General features: G+C 45.6%; 4 protein-coding genes across 4 annotated transcripts; 1 reads left to right on the top strand and 3 right to left on the bottom strand.

The window, feature by feature from the left end:
• Positions 1-1,362, bottom strand: GL218_01195 (Homeobox protein PKNOX1; the record flags this gene model as incomplete). Its single annotated transcript, XM_033577651.1, has 3 exons — positions 1-251; positions 366-1,215; positions 1,264-1,362. The coding sequence occupies 3 exons, from the start codon at positions 1,360-1,362 to the stop codon at positions 1-3; spliced, it is 1,200 nt and encodes a 399-aa protein (XP_033438331.1).
• Positions 1,363-14,128: 12,766 nt separating this feature from the next.
• GL218_01194 (uncharacterized protein) lies at positions 14,129-15,154 on the top strand (the record flags this gene model as incomplete). Its single annotated transcript, XM_033577650.1, has 1 exon — positions 14,129-15,154. The coding sequence occupies one exon, from the start codon at positions 14,129-14,131 to the stop codon at positions 15,152-15,154; it is 1,026 nt and encodes a 341-aa protein (XP_033438332.1).
• A 1,470-nt stretch (positions 15,155-16,624) lies between these two features.
• On the bottom strand, positions 16,625-18,500 carry GL218_01193 (putative guanine nucleotide exchange factor-like protein; the record flags this gene model as incomplete). Its single annotated transcript, XM_033577649.1, has 2 exons — positions 16,625-18,292; positions 18,363-18,500. The coding sequence occupies 2 exons, from the start codon at positions 18,498-18,500 to the stop codon at positions 16,625-16,627; spliced, it is 1,806 nt and encodes a 601-aa protein (XP_033438329.1).
• A 1,049-nt stretch (positions 18,501-19,549) lies between these two features.
• Positions 19,550-20,532, bottom strand: GL218_01192 (Catechol 1,2-dioxygenase; the record flags this gene model as incomplete). The annotated part of the gene is made up of 2 exons (XM_033577648.1): positions 19,550-20,266; positions 20,323-20,532. 2 exons carry the CDS (start codon positions 20,530-20,532, stop codon positions 19,550-19,552), a joined length of 927 nt encoding a protein of 308 aa, XP_033438330.1.
• Positions 20,533-21,557: the final 1,025 nt, after the last annotated feature.

The raw sequence follows: 21,557 nt of genomic DNA, 5'->3' as shown, positions 1-21,557 counted from the left end.
TCATATACTACCCCGTTTGTTGCTAGTGACTCTGCGCCGTTTAATAGTCTCTAATTCAACGTCACGAGTTGCACCGGCCTCTTCATCACTTAGAGGTCTGCCGTCCGTGTCGTAATCGGCCCTTTCGGTCGAAGGTATTAAACCGTTCTCCGCGTTGCGCACAGTCATAGCGCCAGCCTCGGCACGGGCGTTGTTAATCATATTAGGTAGTTGCCGCCGTCTCGCGTTGATAAACCAGTTCGATATTTGATCTGTTAAAAAATGTTTGGTTAATATAAAGTCGAGCCTAATAACTAACCGTCTCTCTATGAGGCAGCAGATTTTGTCAAGAGTTGGGGATTCAACGTTTCACTGAACTAACTTACTTAATTGTAATCCGGTTTGTTTCATTAGTTGTTGCTTTTCCTCCTCTGTTGGGTAGGGGTGCGATAGGTGGGAGTGAAACCAAGCACGGAGTTTATCTGTTGTCTCTTTTGGTAGATTCCCGCGACGTTTTCGCTGCTTGCCTTCGTAGTTTCCCCCAACGCCGAGTTCGCGGACGGGCATGTAGCTATTATGTGATTGGTGGCCATACGTGGCAGGCGAGTTTACTGGAGAATATAGCGGTGGCCTATCGAAGAGATGGGCCGACCCTACAGAAAGGGATTGCACTCGATTGGGATGATGGTAACCGTAGTGGTAATTGGTAGGTCGGTATGAAGCTGGCCTTATCTCCAAACCGTAGGCGTTAGTGCTCACGTCTTCTGGAGTTCTCGTTCTTCTCTGAGCTTCTCGGATATAGTCGTCGCTCGGCAGGCTTGGGAACGGTTCAGTTCTATCTCGAGCGAGATTTAGCGTGGATAATTTCGATAAAGCCGTTTGATGCTCTGCTTGTTCATGATGTCCTGGCTTTGTGACATATTGTTGGAGAGTGCCATCGCTAGATGGATAACCAGCTTGGGTTGATTTGCCCCATGCTCCTATATCCGTCCTAGAATCAAGGGGTGGTGAAACAGAGCGATAAGGGCTTCTGTTCGAACTGGTTAATAGCCTTGGAACCGACGTTGTTCTCCCAACGTCCCTCCCACTCTCAAAGTGTCTCTTGTGATAGGCTGGCGAATGTATATATTCTGGGGGCGCTATTTCTCCAGTGAAAGACACTCTAGAAGGACTAGTTACGGGATATGGTGTCGTAACCACGAAGTTTTGTTTTTGTTGTTCAAATTCAGGGAAAGCCTAATAGTCGGTCAGTAATAATCTCTAATTAGACGCGGTAGATTATACCTGTCGAATTGACGGTAGGGAAACTTTTCCTCCTTCCCTAGAAAACTGTTGAGGATAGTCCGGAGAAAGGCCAGAATGATACGGCGAATGGATTGTCATAGTAGACATAGTCGTAAATAAAATGACTGCATATATACACCTCAATCTTAAAACCTATTATTATTGTTAGCTTAACAAGAATTACAGCTAGGCGGCAGGTCCTTTCTTACATACTCTCTTCTTCTTTCCTTCGTGTGGCGATTTGTCTATCCCGACCCAGATACGATAAGGCTTAACGATATTCAAATAGGACACAAAGAGTAAATAATAAATCTATGATTTAGTCCAATTGGTACAAGTAATCAGTCGCTGCGGTGGATAGTTGAGGAAATTTTTGTGTAGAAGATACTTATAAATCTAATAAGAAGGCCAAATAAAAGATGAAGAAAACATATCACCAGTAAGGAGGCGGAAATATTCTCTATGTATGTTAAAGATGCGAGGTTCTTTGAAGGTGTGGAGAGGTATGGGGGTCTGTATCGATGAACTGACTAACCCGTAACAAGCCCAGGATGCGAGCCATGGACAAGGATGACATACATCAGTAGATGCTAAGACAACGATCAAGGGTATGAAGAAGAAGAAGAAGACCATAGCCGCAGACTAGTCTGTACCCACCTCCCCACAGATGGCCACTCTACTAATACATACTGCGACGCTCTGCGGGCAATGAAGTGAAGACTGACAAGCTAGCCTTTGGGATGGTACGTCTCCTAAGGCTTACATGGAGGTATGTACGATAGGGTATGTAAGTATTATGTAGGCAAGTATTATGCAGGCAAGTACCTAGTATGTAAGTAGTGGTAGTAGTAGTAGTAGTAGTAGTATGTAAGGTTGGTTACTGGGTCACCAAAAGCGCACATGGCTTAAAGGGTCTGGCTAGTCAGACTTGCCTACGCTGTAGGTTGACGACAGGCTTGGCTCAATAGCGATGGAGTACTAGAATAGGTACTAGAATACTAGAATACTAGAGTACTGGATGTAGGGGGAATAAGTGACACAACCACAGTAGGGAATGGTCAGCGTTAGTAGTAGTATTGATGTACATGCAGGACAGGGGTCGAACCCCGGACCGTGACGGTTATTGCTTTGGTGCCAGATGAAATTGCCCGATGAAAAGGAAGATGGCTACCGGGGTTGATTTTAGACACGTACCATTGCATACATGCGATGCATTTGGAAGGCCGGATCGAATTATTCCCTCCTTGCAAGTTTTGAGAGATGGATCTAAATATTTATCAAAAAGGGGATGATGGTAGTCTACCAAATCTAGCACGTGCCAAACTCTCGCAAGTATAATTAAATATTAACTTAAAATACTTACCTCTTAAACAGCCGTTATTAGCATAACAGGTAGATATTACATTACCTGTTAGTCAAAATATGAGAGTGCATTGTTCCTATCTCTAATCGACCGAATAAATAGGTAATTTCTAAGCCGTGTCGAGACTCGAAACGGCTTGGGTTAGAGAAGCAAAGACTAATAAATAATTACCTCTATCCCACAAAAAGCATGAGAGTCATGGTGGTGGTTTACCAAATATCCGTCTGTATCTTACCGAGCTAGAGGAAGGTTCCTGCAGTTCGCCATGACATGGGGCGTCCCTCCAGACTGCCTATCTAGACTATCCAGACCACCTTTTATATGTATAATGTAGGTATGTATATACCTACGGCATGACGCAGAGGCGCACCCGAGAAAATACCGCCAGTAAAAAAAAGTTAACTTTGTTCTTCCTTTAGTTACCTGTTATTAAGATATTCAAACTTGACGAAGATTAAACTGGCCGTTTGAAAAAGAAAACTCAATATTTTATGCATAGGTAATATACTAAATTGGTTCCTGTTGGGACGCCATAATAATAGATGGGTATTGCCATGCGTGACATTCATCTTTTTTTCCCTCTTCTTCTTTAGGCTTATCAACAACTCCTTATTCCTTAGAAACGATATATTAATACCCCGTTATATGTATTCATAAATGCATCTTTATTGACCCATTTTTACTAGGAAACCCGCTCTTTACTTTTGCCCATGGGGGCCAGCGGGACTTCTCAAGTCTTAGTTGACAAGTGAGCTTTGATAAAATCCAGGGGCAATGAATCGTGTACATAACCAATAAAATGTTAGTGCAAGTTTGTGCAATATTCATGAGATGAAATCCACATGACATACATAACCACTGTATATTATATTGTGCCATATCTAATAGGTTCTAGGCAAAATCTCAAAAGCCGGGGGGGGCCAATCTGATAAATCTAGAAATCTGGAAAATCTGCCAAGGGCTTACCAAGGACTTACCATGTCCCTTGCCCCCCCCTCAAAATAGCATAATCCGATAAGCCAATAACTTCAAAGTATACTCGAAGCATACTAATCATGAAAAGGGTCCAATCGAAAACCATGGGACGAAACTTTAAAATGAATAACCTGGAAAGATAACTCAATTTGTTTTACTTAAGCTTTTGATAATTACCAGGTAGGCACTTATAAGTAAACACCGGATAAAGTTAAAGGTTGATAGATACCACAGCAACCTCTTTACATGTATGTACCTAATAATTCCCCCCTTTTTAAGTCCCCATTCTACCTTCGAGCCATTGGAACTTTTACTTTAGCTACCAAACACAAATTGGGGACCTTTAATATTACAAATAATTAGCTCGGACTTGTCAGTGCAATGCTCCGATTTCTCACGTAGAATGATGTATATATATCGACCTCAGGCTATATTCTCCGACAACGCAGCTGAAATTATCCTTAGTAGCCAGCTTTGATGTTAAGCGCATCGATATATGAATTTCTCTAGGTTAGATGTTCTGCGATGATCAAAATTCATAAACCAATCAGGCTATGCAACCGGCGAATCGGGATTTTCCAGCAAACCTGAGGCGAGTCATGGACCGAAACCTGAACGACCTGCCGTTTACATGTAGTTAGTTAATGTATCTATTTACCTTCACCGAGCACCAATAGAGCCAATGCTACGACGCCAAAGGCTACCTGTATATTATAATAGCTTCTTATTTGTTGTTATTTAGAGCTCGGATAATTCCTAGAACCATTCTTTAACCTTGACAGCGATGACTTGCATAGAACTACAAGCCCTAGGGGCACGTTCCGCTGGCTTGGTAGTTGGCTTCTGACATTTAGCTACGAGGAGGTATCGAGTCATAACATTGTGGCGGAAACGGAAAACGGAAACGCACAATACCTACTGTAGCATACATACTGAGGTGGATTACCGCTAGGCGGCCGCGACGACGATTCGGGAATGCATAGCGTGTAGGTACTGTATTGTACATACATGACGGTATGCGTAACCCTAGTGGCATCCGCCCCGATGGGTACGCGATGATCCCCTCTGCTGTTCTAGCCGGCTGTCAAATCTCGTCGGGTTAGCATGCTTTTGGCAAAATCCCCGTACCCCGTCCATGGACGATCTGCATCGTCCAAAGCTGCAAGACAGATCGGTGCCGAGCCGTGGATATGACCTCCATATCTTTATGTGTTGCGATTGGTTCCCCATGCACTCCTCAATAACTGTCAATCTCGCGCTAAGTTGCTCGCCTTTCCTGTAGCACAGTTTGGAGAAGGCAATATTAACCTTACAAGTCGTATTTCGTAGTAAGACTTCTATTTCTCTCTATTTCTAAGGGGTGATCATATGCTGTGGTATGGATAACGTGATGTTGAGGATCCGAGTCAGTTATCTACCCGCCAGACGTTAATAATGAGGGTAGCAATGGTGCCTTTAGTAGCGTATTGTTCATACAGGCACTAGACGTTATCGCTAACGGAACCATACAAGACAACAAATGCTTTATACCTACCTGTTATACCGAGCTTCATACAAGTTGTCCTAGTATAAAACATTACATGTAGACTTTTGATCAAGTTACGGTTGATATGTGTATATATGAGTACCTAACTTAACCTATGTAATGCAAGCTTACTATCCGAAGAAATATAACGTCGCCACAATGGTATTTATTAGGGACATGTAAGAGCTATCATTGGTACCGCTTGATGTATGCTAACGCTACCTAGGGATGGATGCCCTCTGCCCTCTACCCTATACCCTATACGTACCCCCCACCTAGCCTCCTCGTCAACATGTGCGGACTTTCACCGCATATACTTACACACTTACACATGCATACGTAAATACATGTAGGTAGTAGGCAATAGTAAACGCAGATTTTCTGACACTTGGTGGGTTTAGTTGGAGACTTGACATGGAGGTCCTACCCTCTCTTATTGTTAGTTTTATCGTAGCGTTGCTCTTAAAATGTCTAGGCAGCTGAGATTTTCGATCCGGTTGGTCCCAAGTGTAAAATAGGCACGATCTGAAGTTTGCAGTTTCGCCAAGGGTTGCAGATCTCTTTCCCCATCGAAGCAAGGGCCATCTTCGTAATCCCGAGAAGCTGGGGTGGTGACAGAACGATCCCGTGCGCCGCCCAAGCGCCTTGTGTTCGTAACGTGGTGTGCGTGGTGTGTGTGTGGTATGTGTGTGGTGTGTGTGGTGTGCGACTGGTCCAATTGCGTTACGGGGAGGACAAAAGAGAGACAACGACAGCGGAACAGCTGCAGGTTAATGAATCCGGATCCATGGCCACAAACCTGGTTCCCGGGTTCCGTCACGTTGATCTCTCTCACTTGTCACATCCCAACCCTGCCAACTTTTCGACCCGGTGCATACATAGTAACCACCATCCCGTTGGGACGCATTCAAACCTACCGATAAATACAAAACGAGTAGACCGGTTATTTTCTAGCTTCTAGCTTGGTGTTCACATATGTCACTTACTTTTGAGGTTTCAATTATTCTTACGATTCTTAGTATCAGTGCTACATACGAAGTTATACATGTACTTTACTTGCCTTTAGGTACGTATCTACAGTATAGTATTGTATAGACGAGAAAAGAAGAGAAAATACATAAAGCGGTTGTCTAGGTAGTTCCTATTCAGATTCGAAATTACGACCTTAGTTCCGTCTGTTTCAAAACGGGATCGAGTGGATGGATTAAGATGGTTGTGGTTGTGATTATGAACCCTACTGTGACATACAAAGGCGTATTTACCTAAGGTTACAAACTTAGCCTATGTATGCAGATGCGCTGAACTTTACTTACATTGCTCGTTCGCTAGCGGACGTACGGGGGAGATGAAGAAAAAGATCGGAAGAGGCAAGAACTCGGAAGTCCGGCTGTGGCTGATAAGCCGGCTGATTCAGATAATAGATAATAAATAATAGATAATACACCTATGACCTCCAGGTATACTTTCTGTACCTAACCTACATCATACCTACATGTAATGTAAGAGACACATGCATGTACTACGTAAGCAAAGCAAAATAGGTAGGCAACTGCGATATAAAAGACCTACATACATGTATACAGGGTAGTAAAGTAGATTCCCGTGATTTACCCGCTAATATACCTAATTTACAATAGTATATTTGACTGCATTAATACTTTACTTTTTCATTAATTAGATCAGTCATCCCATCTCTAAGTCTTCAACTTCCCCCCACAATTCCCCACGATCATTTTTACACAGTAAACTTTAAAGGCATCATCTTTTTCAATAAAATCCTTTGCTTACTTAAGGTATCTCATACAGTTAGTTACCCTACTCGATATCTACCTATATACTACATGTTGTGCACTTATACGAGTTGAACACGAGATTAGTATGAGCTTTTGAATAAGGCGTTGACGTTAAATCCGTAAATCCATTACTGTACGCATTATGACGCCTATTTCTTTTTCTCCCATCATTTGTCGCCTACCACATAACGGCCTATTGCATTCAAGCCACTTTCACAACAACCACACAACCACCTGTCTTACTCAACAGCCTGCTTGGAATGTTCCTATCCTTCCGTCCACGAACCAATAGTACAGACTCCCGTCTGGCTGACATCGATCAGATACGCCTACTGATGCGGCGACACAAGCGGCCGCATAGCTTAATCATACATACCTTAGGTACCTAGGTACAGATAAGTATAGTCTTATATGTATGCAACCAACCTCGTGTCCTCGTGTAGCACATGTTCTTCGTAGCACGAGTCCGCTGCCTTATTTCTTTTTTTCTTCTTCTCATATTTGCCACATACAAAAATGAGAGACATACATAACCATATCTTATTATCGAAGAACTCTTCATTAACTCTAGATAATCTATGGTCTAAAAATCAATTCTACAACCAAAGCTCTTCCCGACCCCAGTCCCGTTGCCATCGACTTGGTTTACTGATCCACAACTCCGGTGGATTGTATGGGTCCTCTCATTCGTGACAATTCCTAAAGCGGACAAAGATGCGGTGGACAGAGCCGGGATGAATCCACATCCTTGGGTCTACTTGATACTTGACGGTCCCTGTCACTGATTTCCTTCCCTCTGCTTCTGGAACAACGTGCCTACAACCCGACCTTCTATGCCGAGTTTCATCCGAATATTTACGCACCCCTGGTGATACGGTGGGATACTAACTGCTTACGACGACTAGATACCTAGACGACAATGACTACGCTTCAACATATGTGTCATGACAAATTTCATCCACAACGATACACAGATGGTACGGTATATTTGCCATCCGTATACTCACCATAGAATTTACAGCAAAGAGCTGGCTAAGGAATCTAGGCCTACGGCTCCTAAATGCGATATCAATGGTAATCGGGATTCCAATGGGAGGCATTTTATATAATTGTGTCTCTATCAGCTATAAGGCGAGCAAGTTTAGTCTCGTGAAACGCCAACCCGTTCCAGCTCTATTACCGTCCGTAGAGATTGATGATTTATGAGCATGGGACAACCATAGACCGTTGGCACAACATCGCCAATCTCGCAGACGGCCACTGGTATCTATAGTGTCACTACAATATCAAAGCTACAAAATACTTTCTTTTCGAAACGGATTAGTTATTACTTACCTAACCTTACATATATCATTTAAAGCTTGACTATCCTAGACGGCCAATAGTCACGCCTATCTCTGGCCGGGGCTCGATAGTGACAAAGGACTACATTGGCCTAGATCATATCGTTAAACAGTATTTCCACTGCCAGTCCACGCAGTACGAACGGCTTTCTGCATAGTTCAGCGGGGCCCGTGGTTCAAGAAAGCATCCGTCCGCCAATGTAAAAATCAATGATTGACGAAGTAGAATCAGCTTCCAGCAATCTTAGTAATACGAGAACGTCAGCCGTTGAGCATCTTCTTCCCTGGCATGACGAGTTGATCATCTACTACAGTCCTATACGTAATATCTAATTACTTAACTTGGCGGGGATGATCTGACTATCTACAGGCGTAAATAGCTCCCGTCGTCAGTCCAAATAATTATGTGGCCCTCCAGATTTATTAGCACGTTTCAAGCACGCCGGATTCCTTTTACTACAAGGCAGCTTTGTAGTCCGAGCACAACGCGAGTCTCGTCTTATTAGACGATGAGACATGTCATTTAAAGCTGCCAGCTCGAGATCTGAGGCTGCGTATCGGAAATATGCATACTGTATGTCTCATAATAGTCATCATCTGGCTGCAGAACTGTTGCCCCTTCTGGCCGAGTACATCGCTAGATATAGCACTTGCCTCAACGTTGACCAATTATTAGTTCACTAGGCTACAGGCTGGCCTGATTATCTTCGACATATCAATCGCGCATACTACAGTACCGCAACTACCCCCTAACTACTGGCTATGAGATCCCATCTTCTCAGCAAGCCTCACCTGGAAAAATGGTACCAAATTCGCTTTCCCGATTCCGCTTATAGTGACAGTCGTTCGGAATACTACTACTTACCTAAGATTTAGGGATCAAAAACGCCAACTCGGGTCAAGCAACGTAGAGAGCCAATAGATGCAATTTATACGCTTAGGAACCTGTGCTCAATGCATCGGAGCAACATTATCCAGGCATCACTATAAACGTGTCTTGAGGCGTATCGCACGCTTACCACTAGTACAAACTACCAAACTACATTGATCATGCCGCGGCCTGTCAGAAAATGGCCTGAGCTTAATTGGGGTTGAAAGCTCGCCAACGTCTTAAGGCTGCTGCAGGTGACACTTAATTACTAAGACCCGAAGCCCCCTTTGATAATGCCTTTATGTATGAATTATGATGGTTAATTGTATTAAGGAAATATTTATGTGGTAGTATTACTATAGGACTAACACTAACAGTTGATGTTTGCTCTCCTATCGTTAGGCAAACTCGGTGAGTAAGACCTTATAGTTATATTAAAAGTTTTATGCATTTCCCGGCCATCTTCGGTGAGAGCTACACCGGTGAGCGCCTCAGAGCCACTCGAATTATGGCCATGCGCTTGCATAGCGCCCTTGGATGTGGGCGTCATTCGGAAAATGCCACTCCTTTGTAACAAGCAAATCTTCAACCACAGTTCTTCAGATGTCGGTTCAGCCTATTCCCTTGTACACCAGTACAGTATGTACATATAATACTTATTATCTAGTTCTGAACTAGGCCAAAATCGGTTGCAAGACGATTCTAAATCGGGTAGTTGGCATAGTCTTCAGCACAAGCTAACATCTACAACTTCCCAAAAGGACCGATATTTGTCCAGATGGCTTTCCTTGAATAGGCACTAGTTCAAAGTACTGCCGCGAGCAAAGAACCAAAGGCATGGCATGGCCCCATACATAAGTGTAGAATTATACACTAGTTAAGTTAATAGCATCTTGTTGGCATCAGATCTTGAGCGGAGTGATGCTGGGATGTCATCAAGGATCTGACAGATGAAAGGGCCGGTGCTCCCATTCCGGTTCTTGGCCCGTGGATGGGCAACACATGGGGAGTACACGCTTGGTAGGTTTCGTACGAAGCGACAGCAACGACGGGTCAAAATCACATCGACGATCCGCTAGGGACCCAAGTGAAGATAACGATCAACAAAATGCTTAAAAACTAACTCACCGGGGTGGACTAATGTACTATAGGGCCGGCCAGCCCAAATCGAGAAGCAAAGCCGACGTCAAAGGCAGGTCAGATCGCTCAGTCCAATTATTGAAACAGCAAGTACTTGTTTAGAAGCATCTCCCTAACAGGGGTCCGAGCGTCTGTCAACTGAAAATCCTTGGAACGGGAAATGGGAATCATGGGATGGTATTTGCAGGGGGTCCTTGGTTGTCACATATCTGACGACCAAATCGCATCTTAGGATCATATTCCCTGTTAGTAGTCGGCCATACCCCCCCCCCCCTTGCTGCCCTGCTTCCCTGCTGCCCTGTCAACTGTCAAGCCTACCCTCCTTATTCCTTATTCTCGCTTATTATTAACTTGATTACTTAACATCTCCCGGCCCCGCGTAAAGAACCCTGCGTCTTTCAACCCCCAAAGGCCAAGCCTCCGGTTGCGACCAAGATCGTTGCTACTGTACATTAGGATACAGTACTAAGTAGTATTTCTCTCCCATCGAGTTCGCGAAGATAGGGCTTTTCGTCCGTATGCAAGGTCTCAAAGTCCGAGGTTCCCACTTGTGATTGTACTTTTTTAAGGAGATCCAAGACGAATAATACTCTTATATCCTTGGCTTTTATTGGCAGGTTTAGCCCCCAATAGACAAAACCAAGCAACATGGGACGTCTCGATCGGATATCTTAGATGCTACCTACTTGGTAACTAGATACTATTAGTACCTAGTAGATATCTGCCATCTACCATCTACCTAGGTATGTATGTACGTATACATATACACACACTACACTACCACGCATTCATGTGTATGGGGGTCCCAGTCCTAACACGTGTGGATCAGAACAAAAAAAAACGGGCATGTCAATCCAGAATGACGGGGTGCCTGAACCAAACCGAAAAGATATCATTTATGGGTCAGACCCCTGCTTTTGGCGTTAGAACGATCCACCAAATCAATCATTCGCGGGCCGTTCACCCCAATCCCCTTACTCGGTAGGGTAGTAGGTTCTTTTTCAAGTTCCGAGGCACAACTTATTTTGTTTGTTAAGATACGAGGACACACATGCTAGCTAGGAGCTCGCACGGAATGAACCGAATGCCTTGTACTTATCCTCATTAGGCGAATGAGGCTCACTAAAGGATCGTAAGATGTCGATATGTAATAAGCTAGACCGAATCCCCAGGGGATCATCTTACGCACGAAAGGAAAGAGAGAGAAGAAGAAAAAAAGGGGGAACGTTGTTAAATTTCTCTCTTCTTACTATGTAATCGACAACGATAACTACCGAGATAGGTAGGTACAGCTTTAAGTGACAGGTGACCTATCAAACGCATACGCCGCGCGTCGTCCTGTAACGGCGTGGTTTCTTGACCTGTTTAGGTATGCTGTCCGTAGGGCTGTCGCGGAACTAGGGGAGCTAGCTCGCCAGCTGTACATTCGAGACAGAGCCTCTCAGCGATTCGGCGATTCAGCGACTACCGCAACCGGTGAGAAGCTTCCTGGAAAGCTTTTGATGGGGATGATGGGGATGAGAACGCACTGCTACTAATTTTGGATCTCCTAAGGCTTTAAGCCGTATGCAGTCACTGCAGAGCCTACAGCATCACAGCATCACAGCATAACAGCATAACAGCATCGATGAAGTAATCAAAGCGGTCTAGGGGTTACGAGCCTCAATCCTTCATTGGGTCCGGTGTAGCGCGGGAGAGAACCCGTTAGACGCCATCTCAACTGCCAAGCTCAGGTCGGAAGATTGCCGCCACCACAACAAAAAAGGGAGTCTCTTGTAATTGATCTAGAGTCAAAAAGTTGAAACGGCCTCGACCTGCCAGCGTTGCAGGGTCACGCACGCATGCAGAATCCTAGACCGCCAACCATTTGTTAATCGGAACCAAGAAACCCCGAGGTCTAAGGAGGCAAGCTATTCGCTGTCATTCGATCGATGAACACTGGTATTCCGCTCAGCAGGAGTTTGCGCGGGCTAGAAGTGACGAGACGTCGTTGTTGGCCGCCGACCTTAAGTGCCACTTCACATTGGTGAGTTCCGAGTGGAACTATGTGGGTAGTAATAGGCCTGGTTTTTTCTTGAACAACCCGAGCGGTTTGAGCAACTTCACCGTCGCCAATAATACACCGAGTCGATGGTTTCTAGAACTTGATACCTGCAGGACGGAAGAGTCAGGCTTATGCCGCCACCACTTCGTGACTAAGAGCTGATGCGTGGAGAGTGGCTACAAGTTTGGAATATAGTGCGCATGGCAGCTAAGATATGTACGTATGGTAGTATGCAGCATGCACGTGTGGCTGACGAATATGTCTGTCTGTATTATTCTCCATCCTGTCGTAATCATTGGTAATGCGGAGCTGGCGATGGGGATGGGGATGGGGATGGGGATGGGGACTGATAGGAGTCGGGATCTGCTTAGTATGTACAGGACTGGGTTATACGAGCCTTGCGACATACATACGTTTACCGGCTGCAGTTATACCCTCGCCTAGAGAAATATCCAAGTGATAGGGCCAACTACTATAATACTACTGTAGCATAAAGAAGACACATGGAGACCCTGAAGTCGAAACTCGCATATGCACGACGGGGGAGAAAAAGAGACACCAAATCATATGATGCTTATTCCTACGTCCTGGTTCTCTTCTCTCTCTCTCCCTCCCTCCCATGTGTCTCCAAAATAAGCAAAATATAAACAGCCCATTACTACGGCATCTGAGACTATGTCAACGTCATCGACATATTATCAAGCAATATATACTCCCCGATGATACCCCCTCTCGTTCTCAGTCGTTCGGCTTCCTGTCTATAACTGGTTCTGATGCGGTCAAAGGTCCAATGATATACCAGCATCGACCAATATTTTCTCTCGGTAGACCACGGCCAAAAGCAAGATCCGTAGTTGAAATGCAATCCTCCCTTTTATGATGAGGAGGTATCTCCGGACCTATGACAAGATCAACCGCTTAGCTTATAGAAGCGTCACGTCACTGGCTGGGTTAGTCTCCGTGCTGCTGCACTTGGTAATCATGTTAGATAGCCTGTTAAATATTTATCCTTACTTAGGTAATTATGAGCTTTGGATATTTACGCAAAGATGCGAGAGAAAATTAGCCCTTAATACAGATAGTATTCCGGAGCTGCTTAAAGAACATGTGGTTAGACATATCATTGCAAGGGACTTGCTGAAGATGAAAGCTCTGAGTCTAGCATATAGTTAACTCGAGAATATTAAAGAATTGCCTGTGTGGACTACCTAGGTAGATATGGATATATATAATAAAATCAGTATTGCTATGAGCCCATCTTCAACCAGGCAAGTATCTATGTGTGATCTCCTTTCGTACCAATCCCATGGCTCTCAAACTATCAGCTCAACATTACATTATTCACGCACCATAATAAAGATAAACACGCTTTTATATATTCCCTGACATAGAGATTATGATGGTATTCTCTTAATCTAAGTAGCAAATCATCTATTTGGCCCTCACAGTAGTATCTAGCCGTTGAACTTGAAAATAGCTAGCGTTGCCTCTTACAGCGTCGTGAAATCGCCATGAGTCAGTCATATTCAACGATAAAGAAGCCTCCAGGTGTGAGGAGTATGTTTTAAGTTAGCCTATTTCCAGATCGCTGCCGCTAGACGATTGCTGGCACCTGGTATGGATACCTGACGTGGTGATGGCCTCAATAACTATCTCAGTATCTAATAAGTTGAGCAAACAACTTAGTCACTTGCCTCAAGACTTTTTTATATTTAAAACCACCTTTTTTCACACATACGGCTTTGTAAAAATTCAAACCAGGCCTCAAAATTTCACATCTTCAATAAGTCTACTACATTGGTTCGACCGCGATGGCTCAATCCACTAAGAAAGACATTGGCGAGCTCGCCAATCAATTAGCCAATGACCAAGCTGTCAAACAGCCTCGACCTCAGCTAAATACAAGTCAAAAGACTAAGACTACCGAAGAGAAACCCGATGCCGCCCCTTTCTTATGCATGCTAGAACCTCTCTCTGGTCACAACGTGGTTCTCGATATGACTCGATACTTCGCTACTCAGATCCGCTACCTGTCCCAAGAAAGAGATAGCCTCAAAACTCAGATCGATGATCTTACGAAGCAAGCAACCAATATACTACTGCATCTACAAGAATCCGCCGATGCCCACAAGCCAACTCCCCAGCCCATCCAGCAAGCATCAAAACCAAACCCCGTTGAACAGGCCCCCCAGTATACCCCCGGAATCTCAGCAATCTCCCAGCTCGAACGAGACGATATTGGCCGATTCAACCCCAGTCACCACGACGAGCGGGGTGCGGGCATGGTGTCCGACGGCCATACCTTAATCTTCACCGACGTCGACCTCTTCGTCGAGCACATCGAATCCTTCCTCCAAGACCCCGTCACAGCCTCATCCAACGAGCGGCAAATCCTGCAACGGCTCGAGACGCTGCTGCACGGCCCAGCCGCCCTATGGTGGAGCCACGAGCTAACCCGGGTCGACCGACGCGCCCTCCGGCTCGCGGGCTTGTCCGAGATCCTAGTGGACCTAGAGCGGCGGTTCCGGCTGACACCAGCGGTCGCGGCGGTCAAGTTCGAGCACGGCAAGCTGGGTCTCCGGGAGATTGCGTTCGACGAGAACAGGCCGATGCAGTTCGTGCGGACGAAGCTGCGGTACGCGAGGGCGATGGAGCTCTTGGATGAGAAGGACACGGAGTGGTTGTTTGTTATGCTGCAGATCTGGTTCAGCATGGACGTTGAGGTTAGAGCGGTTTTAGGCCCGCCTGTTCCGGAACAGACGCTCGACTTCTATTTGCGGGAGATCAACAACACGACTCCGGACCTGATGAGCCGCGCGTTGAAGCTGCACTATTGATCTGCGGAGCCGGGTTATCAACTAAACTCCGACTATTAAGCCGGAGGTTCGAGTAATGAGCCTGCCGATATAGCTGGTGATGAATCGACGGTGTTCAATATTGAACAGCAAGTGATCTTAGCACCACGACTGGAGATCATTTTTCTAGCCCGTTCATTTTCGGTATTTTCATGTATATTCTCGAGGAACAATTTGCGATAAACTTAGGTACCCAAGGGGACCTAGATATATTACACAGCATCATATGCTATATGAGGTACCTAATCTGGCGGCGACCAGATTCAGAGAAAAAAAATAGATACTTTCCATAGTTTCCATTTAGTTATAATGTTTAATATATTTCCTGGGTTAATTACAACCTATTATCACGGCCGTATTCGAATGTTCCCTGGGTGCCCTGGAGGATTCCGTTATAGGAGCAAATGATGGTCAGACAGGGGTAAGCTTTTTTCTAAGAGAACAAGCCCACCATCCTTGAGGACCCTCCTGATTTATACAAGTAGCTGGTAGCGTGGTTAAGATATTATATGGTTAAAAGAGGCACTAACAGACAAGAAGTAGTTGAAGCTGGTCAGAAGGTTTACTATATATCGTCAGTGTATAATAAGATTACCTCGTAGGTTAGCATATAGGATACAAACCCGTTTACCCCCGCGAAGATTGGCTATAGAGTGTTAAAATTACAATGGCTTACAGAAAGTGGTTACTCCCATTCTTGAGAAAAAGGTACTATTATCGTAGGGAATTACTTCATTTTCATTTTTCAAGTAAGTTAACTATCAAAAAAACAATCCTATACATGTTTACTTTCCATATACATGTCAGAGATCACATTACACAGAGTGAGAGCTACGAGTTTAATTCATCATATAGCCATGTATTGGCCCATGTTCCCATCTAAAAATAGGGGGAGGGGTGAGGGATATATCATTCGTGTATAGACCTAATATCTATATAGTCACTACCCACTAGCTCCATTGAGGTGACAGCGACGTGTTCGCGCAAGAATGGCTATCAAATCCAATATTCTATAAATTCCCCAGACTCAGCCGAGGATTCTTTATGTCATCTTCCCAAGTCCAGGACCTTCACGATGATCGTCAGATTAGGACATCTCATGGCGAGATAGAACTATTCGCTCTTGTCTAAGATCAAGAGTACCTGCTATAAAAAGGCATCCAGGTTATATTAGTTTCATCCGTATAACACCACGACATTGGAGCTTGCCATCCTATTTCTCTTTCATAATAAAGCAGACCGTCAAGCTCATACACATTCCCATTGCACACAAGGGGTGAACATAATTATTATATTTGCTAAATAACAGACTTTTATACAGATCACATTATACATCCTGCATTCTTCGTAGCATAACAATCATCTCAAAGAAGATTCATGAACATGACATGGCCTTCTTCCCTTGTTTCATTTTCCACATATAGACGTAGTAGCGTAACATTGAAGAAACCGCTATAGCGCCTCTCCGATTATATTTCCGATAGCCCCGCCTATCTCACCGAAAAGCACGCCCTTGAAGATGGACTCGCCCATATCCTCGAACCAATGGCCCGTCTTCTTTAGGCGATCCTTCCAGAGCTGCTGTTCGTCGGGACTTAGGTTTTCCCACGATGTGGCGGGGCCGTGGACCTCTTCGTCGTGGATACCGACGTGCAGAGGGGGCAGACCTCGAGGGTCCGCTTCCCCAGTTTCGTCATGTCGAATCACAAGCGGCTGGGTATGATGTGCGTTAGCGTCCGATAATAAATCCTTGATCGACTTTTCGTTGGTCGCGGGGACTTTGCGCAAGGGCTGCGTCCACGACGTAGGTAGATAAGGCCTGATCCCGAGGACGGGATTGCCGATATCTTTCGCTTCGAGCAAGACCTGTCCGATTAAAGCGAGGAGAAGTACCACAATTGTAACAAGTGCGATAGGTGTGACGGGTGATTGGCCCTTAGATTTCAGCGCAACTACGTAACGCGACGGGCTCGAAAGCCCTCCGTTTTCTTTCGCGACAGACTTATCAACATGCCTCTTAAGCGGTATGCTGTGTACTACTGTCGTGAAACCGACACCGACGCTAGCCAGCTTGACGGTAAGTTCGGTGCTCCCTTTTGACGCTGATTTCGGCGGTAAAAACGGAGAAAATGAGAGCCCGGTTATATTTGAAGGATGAACACCTTTGAGCACTTGGAACGGCGCCAGATCTGCAAGGAGGACTACCTTAGCAGCGGATTTATGTTCTAACGTGAAGAGCGATATTGAAGCATCGTTCCCTGCAACCGCAACTACGAATTGGGTCTCGCCCGTCTCATCCGTCGGGGACGACGTTGGTGATAGATTCCTCACTGCAAGACCTGTTGCCTTAGAGACGCCCTTTGGGAGCCTGGCTTTGATCGCTAGACGAGCATCATCTTGCTCATTCAGAGGCAGACGGTAACCATGTAGCGCAACTCCTTGGGAGTTGGGCTTGTTGACTACTGTGATCAGGAAGCCAGGTGTCAGGTAGCGCAAGGATTTGAACGACGCCTTAGCTGCGTCACCTTCATCTGGGGTAATAGTATATACGCATTTGGGCTCCGATATTTCCTCCTTGGATACTTCGACGGTAAAGATTTCGTGATCGTCGCAATATGCCAATTGGTATGTATCGGGCCCCGTCTGAACGACGTCTAGGTCCATTGCTTCTTTAGGGATATCCAGCCTACCCCTCGGTTTCCACCTCCCACCTCCTTCGCATGGTACATCGAAAAGCGCAATCTCAGGTTTCTTGGACAGTCCTGTGGCGGCGGCACCAAATTGTGGGAGGTTTTCGTACGGGTGGGACAGTCGGAGGAGTCTTTGGTAGGCGCTTGTATCCTTATGCACGAACAGCGCATGGCGCGCGACCTCGGAAATAGAAACCCTTACACCGCTAGTCTTGGCCGATTTAGCGGATTCGTTGATATCGAAAATACGAAAATGGTCATTCTTCCCCTTCTTAATATCTTCCGGGCTTGAATTGACGCCGGCAAATACGGTCAAGGACTTATCACTTCGAGGACCGATGGCGAGTGTCGTGACGTTGTCTTCGGTTTTGTTAAGTTCACGTTCGGCGACTTCCGATAGTTCTTCAGGGTTAGAAGTGTTGAGAACGGTCTAATATATCCCCTAGTTAACACATCGAAATATAAAAAAAGCTAGAGTATGATCGTGTGTGATTACTTACTATTTTATTCCCCACACCATTTCGTCCCGGACCGCCACCTCCTGCGACGATGAGCTGGTTGGGATCTGTCGGATCGAAGTCGCATGAATATAGAGGATAGGTGAGGGTGATCTTCGCGGTAGGGATGAGCTTCGCCATTGTCGTAGGGAAGTTTGATTAACTTGGTAGAAGTAAATAGACTCCTGATTACCTTGGCGGACTAAACAACATATTTAAATGGACATCATGAATAATAATAATAGGTACCTAATCTAAGGTTACAAAGTTTTTATTAGGTGTGTAGCTAAGGTATATGTTTAAAGTATGTTGTTAGGCAGTTTATTATCGTTTGCTTTGATGACGAAAGGTCTTTTAGTGTTCTAGAAAAAGCAAGGCAAGGCCACAATTGCATCTTCTTGCCGGGGCACTCGGGTGGTAGCTGCCACCAGCTTGCCCTAGACTTTTTCAGGTTGGGGTTGGGGAACCCTTTTTAATTTTTTTCTTTTAGCGGCAAGAGCCGTTATAGCTGCAGCCACGTTTTAAACCCTGTCATCTGCCTTTTTTCGGTACGTACCTGTTATAAGAATCAACCTTAGAGCTTAGGTAACTATCATCTTTTCACCTTTCGTTCAATCTTATGATCCGCACCTTAGGTGTGCATGTTTACATCTTATTCGTCTAGTTCATAATAGAGTTTAGAACTACCTTTCTTGCCTATCGTTTTGTCCTATTGGTGATTTATGTTCATACTTATTGAAGCACTATGAGCCCGAATACTATTATCGTCTCTCATTTATACACACAATATTGAGAAGGGTATACCTAGCTAGGCTAGGTAGATATTCGTATCTAAATAGCCCAGATTTATGTGTGACGTAAAGACTATTAGAATCAGTATAGACCAAACAGCTGGTCTATCTAACCTTGCTGGTCTCTTTAATTCTCACCACAAAATAAGAGAGCCTCATGACACTCATCATTGTATAGTGATAGCTATCCCGTTGAGGGTGGACGTCATACCTATAAGGTAAAAGCGAACTAATACTACCTAGCCATTCAGTTCCTTCTGATAGACATACTAATGTTCCTATTCCTATTAAAACACCCGAAACAAACCCCTCGAAACAGCAAGGGACTATGCAAACATCAGTACCAGCACGCCTCTCCCCTACAAGGTTAACCACCAACACAAATAATCCATCTATTTCTCACGCCTCGCTCAGTACAAAATCATACTTCACCGTCCAGCGGGCCTTCTCGTCTCCCTCGCGCGGCTCAAAACTCACCAGCAACTCATCCTTAACGGCGAACACTGTATCGTCTTTAATATATATGTCCTCACGGTCAAATACTTGCGTGGTCAAGGTCTGGAACCCCGGCGCCGTTATCACGAAGTGTATATGTGCAGGCCGGTACGGGTGGCGGTCTAGCAGCTCGAGCAGACGACCGGCGGGCCCGTCCGGTGCGACCTTGTACGCGGACGGGCGCACGCAGTATAGCGCATATCGGCCCAGCTCGTCTGTCTGGAAGCGTCCTCGTAGGTTCATGTCCGGCTGCGCCGGGTCCTGGTGCTCGTATAGCCCGTTCGGAGCCGCCTGCCAGATGTCTACGACGGCACCTGGCGCTGGCTTCCCCGTCGACGCGCTCAGCACTCGCCCCGACAGGTGCGTTAGCCACCTCTCGGCTTGTAGGTACCAGGACGAGTCCGGTGCTGTGTATACGATGCTGCTACCGTTGGGCAGAAGTGGCGCGTCTTTTCGGTAGAAAGGCCCGAGAACGGTCGAAGGCGTAACCGCGCTAGATTCGCTGCTTTCGAGGAGCAGTTTAGATGTGATTTCGTCCGCAAGAGATTCTAAGCCCAGGATATCGCATAGCAAACCCGTCTCGTTACGCTTGTCGGTAGACATACGGCCCGCTTCATTTATCTATGATGATATGTCAACAATCTCTTGGATTTCTGGCCGGTGTCAGGTTAACGTACTAGTTCAATCCCAGCCATCAACTCTGCGATTGTTAAGTCTACATCCCGAGCAAAGTCGTGTAAGTGCCGTAGCAGGCTTGGCATGATCTCCTTTAGACGAGGATGGGCCTTCGAACCCGTAGCGGCAATGACATTGTCTGTGAACTCTGGGTCGTATTTGGCTTTCATGGCGGCTCCGTCCGTTTCGGTTTCTTTCTTGGTAAGCGCCATGTTGTAGCACAACCAATACCACTTGTCGATCCGCCGATTATCCACTAGATATACAGTAGCTGCTTGCCGGTAAGTCAATCATATGCCCGGCCTAATAAGCTTGTCGTACTTACCTAGGTTAGGCGATCTATAGAGAACTACGTAATCTAGATGAAAGTAGATCCGAAAGGGGGCAAGGATCTAGGGGTTAGATAGACTTAGAACGTTTGAGGTATACTTCGTTTACCGTCCGTGGACGGGGGATTTTATACCTACAAACTGGTACTCCCAAACACACTGGGAACAAGAGAAGAGCCGAGTGTGACTACACGCGTACACGTAGAGCAAAGCTACACGAGCAGACGCAGTGTTCCTCTAAGAGTTGAAAACCGGGGGACTGACGCCTAGTGGCAAGGATTGTCTCTCCAATTTTCGCCCTGTCCCCTTTTCTTTTTCTTTTCTTTTTTTTTCGATCATGACGAGCTAACATCGCAGGTACCCGTCGAATCAAGGCGTCGCAAATCTATATCCTAGAACTAGGGGGACTCTTGCAGAATAGACTTTGCAAGTGGATAATCGTTTGCGGTTGACCACATACGGTGTATGGTTGGATGCAGGACAAGAATGTCTAGCACGGCCCCTCCTCATGGTCTAGAATTCTGAGTATTAGTATCAGGATGTTAGTCAATGACGACAGCAACCCCCATTCCACATATGAAACCAAGCACGACGGCTAGCTATCTTTATTATTACCCCCCACGCCGTACTGGCAACCTGCTCATACATATGAACGCTTGGATGCGTCGGCGACTCTTTGGCTTGCTTGGACGGCGTCGTCTTGCCATATAACAGAGCCCTTCCTTATAGCCGTAGCGTTTTACCGTTGGCTTATACTGTACCCTGTTGCATAAGGCGTGGCGGGACGGGCCGCGGTGGCTTCAAGCCCTCTCTATATATGACTCCTCTATCAGAACCTGTGGTAATTTCCGGGCCGCATAATCTGACCATAATTGCGCTATTCCGAGCCGATGGCAATCCGACTCCTT

The sequence above is a fragment of the Daldinia childiae genome (genome assembly GCF_008694065.1).
Source record: "Daldinia childiae strain JS-1345 chromosome Unknown Scaffold2, whole genome shotgun sequence".
Lineage (NCBI taxonomy): Eukaryota > Fungi > Ascomycota > Sordariomycetes > Xylariales > Hypoxylaceae > Daldinia > Daldinia childiae.
This window is presented reverse-complemented; position numbering and strand designations above follow the sequence as displayed.